At 34.9% G+C, this 10,227-nt stretch overlaps 1 protein-coding gene across 1 annotated transcript in view; it reads left to right on the forward strand.

Moving 5' to 3' along the window:
* The first annotated feature begins 1,489 nt into the window (after window positions 1-1,489).
* The window catches only part of LOC110019795, a 26,528-nt gene continuing 17,790 nt past the window's right edge, over window positions 1,490-10,227 (forward strand). Inside the window, exons 1-2 of the mRNA XM_020717626.1 lie at window positions 1,490-1,728; window positions 1,817-1,899. Coding sequence (XP_020573285.1) covers window positions 1,557-1,728; window positions 1,817-1,899 — 255 coding nt within the window. The 5' untranslated portion in view covers window positions 1,490-1,556. The remainder of the gene's footprint in view (window positions 1,729-1,816; window positions 1,900-10,227) is intronic.

The raw sequence follows: 10,227 nt of genomic DNA on the forward strand, positions 1-10,227 counted from the left end.
CCATACATGTATGCTCGACCATACCCGAACTCACAAGTCACGATCCTCATGTTGGGACATCGCATGCAGAGATGCATGCGGTGTCTGATCTCCACCGTACGCGACCATACCCGAACTCACGAGTCATGATCCTCATGCTGGGACATCGCATGCAGAGATGCATGTGGTGTCTGATCTCCACCATCTCACTTATCAGCTTATCCTGAAATCGCATAAGCTGCCCCAAACGTACCCTTAGTGGCATGTACATAAATGTGTCTTTATTTTATTTATAGTTTGTTATTATATAAATATCCAAAATGATTTAATTAATTATTGAAGCTTCTTCAGTTGTAATTGCATAAAAAATTGCGTTTATCTAAATTTATTGAATTTCTATTGGACTAAAATATAACTGATTTGACATTTTTGGTTGTTCATATACATGAAATAAACTCACAGTAATGGGCCGAATCTATCACTCGTGGGCTCTTATTTCGTGATACAAATGTTGGGCTGTAGTTTTGTGGCTTTTGTTTTTTAAACAATATGGTATTGCATAAAATTTATTTTTTTTTGAAGCAATTTGACATTTGTAGGGTGCTGATTTTACAAATCAAACACCCAACATATCTTTTTCATCACTCTCCAACAGTGAAATCCATATTTTCAGCAATAAGTGGGGTGCTGATTTTATAAAAATGAGAATTTGGATGTGAGCAGGTAAATACTTAAAAGATGGGTGCTGTGTATGTAAATTTTCGTATTAGTTATTTATTCTTTAGGATTAAAATTCTGACATATGGATGATTATTTGTAGGATAATTAATTTCTTAATATGTAATTATTATCAAATTAGTTGACCATTTAATTTAATTGCTATATAGATTAACTTATCATTTTGTTATTCAGTCACCCTAATTCAGTCTACATTTATTGTAATTATTATTTTCTACATAGATGGATATGTATATTAATTTAATAAGTAATTAATATTGTAACGCTCCACCAGTCCTTCTAATATGTCTGGAGTCCAATAAAATCACACGACGTGGAGGTGACAAAAAAATAAAAAAATTCGTTTTAGCACAAGTGAATATTCCCCCCATGTTATTCTGCATTTTTCAGGTGTTATTGTGATGAAATTCATGTATTATTGTGTTATGAGTATATTTCCGGTGTTATAATAACATAATAAACACATCAATACCACAACAATAATAACTGAATAATGCATAATAACACTAGAGAAATATTCATCTGTGTTACCGGTCTGGATCACAATAAAATAAATTTTTTTTTTCCTGTCAGTTTCAAGTGAAGTTGATTCATTGGAGGTAATAATTTTTTGGTGCGGAGGCCGCGTGCAACACTAAAATTTTATTTATTCGGACATTTTAACAGTTTTGTCAGTTTTAAAAAAATTATGGTTAAAATCTCCATTTTTCGAGTTAGATATGCAATTTATAATATTTTAGTGGTATGCATTTAAAATTTCCATCCTAAAAACACGACTTTTGTGATTCGTGGAAATCGAAGAGACGGTCAGAGACGAAGAATAGCCGAGAGGGTAATCAATGGCACTCCAGTGGCTGATACTCGAATGCGTGGTGGCGGTGGAGGCGGCCATCGCTGTACTTCTCACTCTTCCATGGCCCAAGAAGATCGGTTCCCGGATCGTTCCCCTAATTTCCATGCTGCTGCAGCCCTTCGCAACCATTATTCCCTTCGCCGTCTTCAACCTCTTAGGTATTGCCGGCTTTCTTCTTCTCCTTCCTTGCTTCATTTGCCGTTTTTGTCCGTCTATTTCTTAGATTTATTGATGGTTGATGGCTAGATCTTTACTGGAAGAGTGAGCACCGGCTAGAGTGTTCCTCCGAGGTGTGCACACAAGAGGAAAGATTCCATTACGAAAGATCCGTAAGGCCTATTTTTATTCTCTTATTGTTTTCTTTTTATGGATTGAATGGAGCGTTTTGATTGGAATTTGTCTACTGAGTGTCTAAATGAAGTTTTTTTGTTATGTTTTTGTAACCTATTTTTATTCTCTTGTTGTTTTCTTTTTATGGATTGAATGGAGCATTTTGATTGGAATTTGTCTGCTGTTAGTGTCTAAATGAAGTTTTTTTGTTATGTTTTTGTAAAAAAGGTTTTTTGAAAGCTATTTTGGCATCATAGTTTTTTTTTTCATCGATAACAAAAGATCATATTTTAGGTGGAATGAAGGAATAGCCACTTTCTTGAAGGAAAAGTAGCACCGATGTTAGCTATATGGCGTTCCATTTATCACTTTGTGGGGGAACGTATAGCGAAACAGGTGTAAAAATGACATGGAAAATAAATTTTTATGGAAGTTATATTGAACGTGCCAATAGATGACACAATTGATTGTTTAACATCAAATGGGATTATTTTTTTTCTTCCAAGCATTAAACTCTTGTAAATGGCATCTATAAGTCTCTTTAGATGGCACCTATATATCCATCAAATGTGTCGCCACATATAAGACTATCTATTGGTGAAAATAAATAAATGAAAAAATTATAATCACCATTAAACATATTAAATACAACCTTTTAGGCTAAACAAAATTTTTTTGAGCAACTTAGTTATGAGGCTTTCTTGTTGAGAATAGCCTAGATAAATTGAATAAGATGCTATATGGAGAGGCATCCACTGAGATATGAATATAGATGCATACAATAAAAACAATGACAACAACAACAAGCCTTTATCCCACTAAGTGGGGTTGGCTACATGTATCCTTTTTCTTCATTGGGTCGTATTGAGTGTCATATTTTGATTTTATTCTAATAAATTAAGATAATTTTTTATACAACACACCCTAGTATTTTTAGGTCTATCTCTATCATTATTAACATAATTCAAATCTAAAGCATCTACTCTCATATCAGGGCTATTATATGATCGACATTTAATGTGACCAAATCATCTAAGGCAACTTTGTTTAATCTTGTCTTCATTGGAGCTACTTCAACCCTTTCATGGATATTCGTTTCAAATTTTGTGTCTATGCAGTCTCAAATCAACAACACTTTCGATTTTACAGGCCAACATTTTGCGCCATAAAGCATTGCAATTTTCACCAACATCTTATAAATTTTTTCTTTAAGGGTGCGTTTATTGCAGCTTTTTAGCTACAGTGCAGCCCCAAAATGTAGAAAATTCTGTTTTGAAACTGTGGTGCGGCGGCGGTGTGAGATAATCTTATGTACGCGCGAGATGCGGGTTAGACCTTGCTGCCCGCGTTTTGATAGCGTGATTTTCGTCTGCGTGCCCTCGTTTTCGTCTGCGTGCCCTCGATTTTCTTCTCTGTTGTGCTTGATGCATTCATGCTTTAGCGGCCTTCTCTTCTAACTTCGACTAACGATCTTCGGTGACACTCTCATCTCCTTTCTCCCTTCTGGGTGGTTCCAAGCTCATCTTCTCTTCCGTCTTCTGGTATTTCTTACCCCTCTCTTTCCCCTTAGACAAGGTATATGGTTGGCCTTGGGCTGTGGTTTTTGGCTTTTACCTGCGATAGCTTGGTTTTTACGAATTGTTCTATGTGCTTATGGCTGTGATTGCCGTTTGTGGCTTAGTGGCTTGCGGTTTATGAGTTAGCTCTGTGAATGACTCTTGTGATATTGTTCTTTTGCAGTTCCTATAGAGAAATTGATGATAGAATTTGAGAGATAAGTTCATGGAATATTTTTCCATTTTTGCTTTGGTTTTTTGCGGTTTATGGCTTATCTCTGTGATTTCCTCTTATGGCTTGATTTTTGTGGATCCTATGGAGAAATAGATGAAAGCATATGAGAGAGAATTGATAAAAGCATATTAGAGAAAATTTTTTACTTTTTTTGGCTTTATTTTTTTCGGTTTATGGCTTAAGCAAGTGATTGTCTTTCGTCGATTGGTTTTGTGGACTATATGGAGAAATTTATGAAAGCATTCGAGAGAAAAATTCATGACTCTTTATAATTTTTTTTGGCTTTGTTTTTTTCGATTTATTGCTTAGCTTTGTGATCACTGGATCATATGGAGAAATTGATGAAAGCATTTGAGAGACAAATTCATGAAAAGCTTTCACTGTTGTGCGGCTTGAGTTTTTTGTTTTATGGCTTTGCTCTGTCATTGCCTTTTGTGGGCTGGTTTTTTGGATTTCTATGGATAATTTGATGAGTGAAATTCATGAAATCTTTTGCCTTTTGTGGCTTTCTTAGGGCCTCACTCTATGGAATCATTAAAAAAAAAGGAGGAAATGGTGGCTGTGTGTTGATGTCATTTGTTGTTTCTACATGTGCTGGCTATATGTGTTTTTGGTGGCTGTGAGCTGGTGTTGGCGGCGGCGGCAGTGTTGTGTTGGATATTTGCGTGGTGATGTTGGTGATAGTAAGTGTGTGGTGTGGTGGTAGTGGTTGTATGATGGGCGAGGTGGTGGTGGTTGTGGTGGTGGGGATAAGTGGGTGGTAGTGGTTGGGTGGTGGTGGTGTATGTGTTGGTGATGTGGTGGATGAGTTGGCGATCGTGTGTTGTGTGTGTGGAGTTGTTACATTGTTGTTGTGTGTAAGGTGGTGGCTGAGGTTATTTGTAAGTGGTGTGGTGGTGTGGTATGGAGGGCTAGTGGTGATGCTGTTGTAACATTCACATTTTTCTTTGAGCTGAGTTAAATATTTTTTTTGGCAAATGTTTATGTTGTTTAGTTTTTTTTCATGCCAGTATACACTAGTTAAAACCAAAGAGGCCGGTTCATTTACAATGTGGGAGGATACCAAAATGATATTTTGCGACATATACCTGTAGGAGGTCGAGAAGGGAAATAGGCCGATAAAAAATTTAGGAAAAGTATAAGTAGAGAGTACGATAGGATATAGTTGAAAAACTAATGGGATCAGTTGAAAAATGATTGAAAAATCTTGAATGAATTGAAGCTAGGAACCACGAGCTTGGGTTGAGATCTGATAAAGCGAGCAATTGATCCTTTTGAGGAGTGGTGGGCTGAAAGATTGATGGTAAGTATTTTTGAAACATCTATTGCTTTTGTTTATTTTTAATTTTTTTCAAGTCCATCAAGATGTCAATTGAATTTGTAGGTGGTGACAACCACTAAAAAAATTAAATACAGCGGCTTCGATCTTGAGCTTTAAGATAAGTTAGATTGTATGTTTGGTGGTGTCCTGACCACGAGCAATAATGCATGTGCCGCCAGTGAGGTGGGGTTTGGTGTCACCCCTGCAAATTTAGCTGCTGACCAAATAGGTGATTTTAACGAAGGCCTCAGCCTGAACCACAATGAGGTCAAATCAACTGGCCAATCAAAGCGGCCCAGGGTTGAGAAGAAGCTTTCATTAGAAGTTATATATCACAGGCGGCTTCATGCACCAATGACCTTGACCCACCGCAAACATCTGTCCAACAGGTTATGCGAATTATGGAGGCAACTCTAAAAATTTACTGGAATATGCCGCTGTATTTTTTCTCTATGAATATGCTTGAAGATTCGACTTGGAAAAAGTTTTTCATGACTATGGCCGCTGACCGTGGGTTGATTACCTACGTTATTTTCGTGAGAACAGTGACGCTTGAGGGACACTTTTTTCATTAGATTCTTATGGGACCTTTCATATTTGTTATTTGTTTATTTATTTTGGACATGATGCTTTGGACATTTTTCACTAGATGCTTTTGGTTTTTCGTGTTGCTTTGATCATTTATGCTACTTTGAAAATTTCAATTTACCCGAGTTTTCCATTCTTTGTTTGGTTTTTTATTTACTTCATTAATATTATTTTGATGATGATTTTTTTCATAATGTTATATGATCGTAGCTAATTCGTTGATGTTTATGTGTTAGTTACTTCGACACTGAAATACATGGATGCTAATAGAGAACGACATAGGAGAGTTGCAGCTGTTGTGTATCTGATGTACGGATATTATACTCGTACATAAAACACTCTCCTTGCATGATATCCTCATATGTTGGCGATAATTGAGTTGGGGAGCTTCTTGCGCGCCACTCAATGAGGTTTAAAAATATTGTCTGCATGACACAGACGACATTCACCGATCTGTTGGAGGAACTTCACAGAAATCATGGACCTCATGACTTCATCAGGACGATTTCACGAGAGGTGTTAGTAATAACTCTCTACATATTATCGCATAATGAATCAATGCGATGAGCTATGAAACGATTTTAGCACTCTTTCGAGACAATTTATAGGTACTTCTCATTAGGGCTGAATGCACTCGTCAGTTTTTCATTACAAGTTTTAAAACCAGCAGATCCTACATTCGAACGGACCCCCAAGAAGATTTTGCACGATGTGCGACATATGCCATACTTTCAGGTAATTTTTCTTATTTAGTACATTCAATTTTCATATAAATATAGTAATTACGGAACTCTTTTTTATCTTTCTAGAATTGTATTAGAGTAATTGATGGAGCACACGTCGATACACGTGTTCCATGCAATGAAAATATTGTATTCATCAGTTGTTGTGGGTTAGCGACGCAACATGTCATGACCATATACGACTTCAACATGTGTTTCACTGCTACTGAGGGTTTGTGTCATTCAATTTTTACTAATGCTAAGTTTAACGGTTTGTGTTTTTAAGCCTTTAGGAAGGAAGAGCTCGAGGATTTCTGGTACCTCTAGAGGATCGCATTGTTACCGCGGACTTCAGTATTCCCCGCTCACTCGCATTAGCCACATAGCTATAGGATATTGTTTTACAACTGTCCATGTAGTATCACAGAAAAATGTGACTATTTTCGGTAGACAGATGGGCTGAAAGATTTCATCGCCTTGAGTCACCAGGTGTGGACAATATCTCAGGATGACAGTTTATCTCATGACATAATGCATCTATATTTTAAAAATAACATTATCATATTATTAATTGTTATATTAATAGTTATTTTCTTAATTTTGGTAGTCAAGCCACTCAATGTTTAATGAGGTTTCTATCTTTATTTTGTAATGTTCTGCATATTTGCTTTCAAGTATGAAATGTATTGGTATGAATAGTTTTGTTACAAACAACTTTGCTATACACAGACAGAGCGATCATTTGTCCAAAAGTAACTGCAGCTCAACTGTTTTTAAACTGCAAAAAATAAATAGATAGCTAGCTTATCCGCAGTAGCTGCTGCGTTGCAGTTTATTATTAAGCTACAATTGCCCCAAACACACTCTAAGTTTAACAATTATTTTCTATTACAAGATATAGACCCGTTGCATTCTTCGTCTTCAACCACCCAACTTGAACTCTACTAATAACATTTCCATTTATATCACTATTACTTTGAACAATAGACATAAAGATATCTTAGATGTTCACTCCTTTTAATGACTTAATCGTCCATTGTTACAACCCAACACCAGATCTACTGCTACTACTAAAATTGCATTCCATGTATTCCGTTTTAGATTTGCTCAAGGAAGCATCTAAACTCTAAAGTTGACCTCCATAATTCAAGTTTTTTTTTTCTGAACTTTCTCTCTAGTCTTATTGGAATAATTCAAGAATAATATCATCAACAATAAACAAACAACAATGTACATCTTCTTGTAAATATCTAGCAAGTGCATCCATATGAATATAAATGCATGCAAAAATAAAAGTAAAAATGACATTATAGTTATGCAACTGCAATCTAAATTATCCTATATCAAATAAGGATCTCAAACAACCCATTTTGCTCTTGGAACTTATTGTCACAGTAAAAGGGATATTTAGCATGCAAAATATTTGAGGTTCAACAGTAATTGCTCGCAAGTGTTGCAACTATGGCAAAGATAACTATACTTTAATAACCTCACAAACGGAAGAAGTTCTTTTTACTAAAAGAACTGATTATTTACGTGGGGGCATTGAAGGCTTACTTGCTCATAAGAAATTTTCTTTTCTAGTTAGAAGTAGGTGGACTCAAAGCTGCTTATTGAACAAGCAAGTGGGTTGAAGGCTCGAAGCTGTTTGTCTTACAAATGAGTGTGTTGAAGGCTCCATGCCCTTTGAAATTGAGGTTGTCGAAGGCTTGAAGCTGCTTACAGAATGACAAATTAATGAGAGACTTGCATGAATATCTTCAACAATGAGGTGTCAACAATGAGGTGATTGGCATGATACGAGATTGAAACATGCGTCAACGCACTTCAAAAATGAGATGCAAGACTAGCGGCTGTGAAAGCGCACCAGATGTTGCCGCAGTGGGGTTTGGTGAGTTATGGTTTGAAGCCCTTTGACAGTAGGAGCAATGAGCTCGTCGAGGGGAGGAGACTTAATTAGAGAGCTTGCACTTTCTTGCTACAATAAACTAATTAGTTCAAAAATAAAATTAATGAATAATCTATCCATTATATTAAAGTCAATTTCAATCCTTAATCAAAATAACATGTGTTATTTGTTATTTTCATTCATGGCACGGGTAATTATTCCTATTTTAACTTCCTGTGCTTTGCCACAGAAATGGTGTGAACAGTGCTACACACCATGCTATGCTCAGCGTGCGCTATTTTGTGCTTTTGAAATGCATGTTTTAATAAGTTGCTCTTTAAGTTATACTAGTTACATAATATTTTAGGTAGGAGGCAATATTATTTTTTTGATATTATTTAATTTGATTTTTATGGGTAGGTGAGTTTGTGTTAATAATCGTCAATTAATCATGCTTTAATATGGATTTATCTCTTAATAAAGTTAAATTTAGCTAGGGATTGATATTAGATTGATTAATGGGATTAGGTCTTCAACACAACTTAGTTATGCCTAAGATTAACTTTTTTACAAATCATGTGTTTTTTAAAATTTTATGAAGGTTTATTGTTGTAATATCAGCGATTAGATAATCTCCTATTTTGTAGAATGTTAGTTAATATAGTTGCAATGTGACATATGCAAGTTGTGTGTGGATTTTGTGTTCTTAATTTTCTTGCGATGGTGATAAAAACTGGCATAGATTTCCACACATAACTTAGGCTAAATAATATTTTATTGCAAAAACATCTAACACTTAAGACAAATATAAAGATAAGCACCTACAATTCAAGAGGTAGGCGATCTCTATCAATTCCTACTATTCGAGTGGTAGGAAATCTCTTCAAAACCCTAACCCTAAGACTCAAAACCCAAGCTCATCCACCTCCTAAACATATCATCTCTATTTGTACTATACAATAATGAATGGCAAAAGACTAGATTGTCCTTAGGTGCACAAAATACAAAATTATCCTTAGGCTAGGCACTAACGTAATGGATAGCCAAGTGAAAAAAGGAAAAAAAAAATTATATGTTGGTCTATATTTATATTTAAAAGCAAACTAATTTTTTTCTTTTTCATTACTTGCTCTTCTGCATTAACATTACTAATAAATAAGAACCTATTTGTAATATTATTTTTTTTCTTAAATCAAGTAGAAGACAATGAGACACAATGTCGTATATGAAAATGTGATTGTAATATACAAAGTTAACAAGACCATATATGGAAGCAATTAATGCGTACATGCTTGTTTCGATAAGTTTTGTAATTTTCTTGTTAATGTTCGCTTTTGCAGCATCACAACATATCACTTCGTCTTCTTCGATCATCTTTCGTATGATTTTATTGTTTTGACAATCTAATTGATGGGTATTCTTTCTAGGAGCTGTCATAATGGAATAATTTTTTTTTAGAGAAGTTCCCCTATCGTAAAATAAATGTGCCACTGACCTTCTTGAAGAAACTTCTATATTAGGTTGTAGACTTATTGACCCTCCCATCGGCGCTTGGTTGAAAAATTTATCCTTTTTTTTTTTCCAAGAACATTATGTCTTTGATGTAGAGGTTGTGAATCAGCACATGCTAACTTCTAAGAATTGAGGAAGAAACTGAGTTATAACACACTTTACATGTGCGATAAAGTTGCTTTTATGGTTGCTTAACTATAATTTTAAACTATAAAAATTGTGTTATTATCTATTTGGCTACTGATTTTGTATTTTATGAAAGAACAAAACTCATTGATATTGATTTATACATTATTCAAGATGCGGTGATTTCAAGAGGAGTATTTCTTCTTAAGTTTCTAGTTTTGACAAATAAATTTATTGAGATTTAGGATCCACTTCAGTTTTCCAAGCTATTTAATAAAGTGAAGCAAAGGAATATATCTGCTTATTTTTAGCCGGAGTGTTGAAATGTACCAAGTTAAAAATAGTATAATAAGAAAGTACTGAATATATATATATATAT

The sequence above is a fragment of the Phalaenopsis equestris genome, unplaced genomic scaffold (genome assembly GCF_001263595.1).
Source record: "Phalaenopsis equestris unplaced genomic scaffold, ASM126359v1 Scaffold000078, whole genome shotgun sequence".
Taxonomy (NCBI): Eukaryota; Viridiplantae; Streptophyta; class Magnoliopsida; order Asparagales; family Orchidaceae; genus Phalaenopsis; species Phalaenopsis equestris.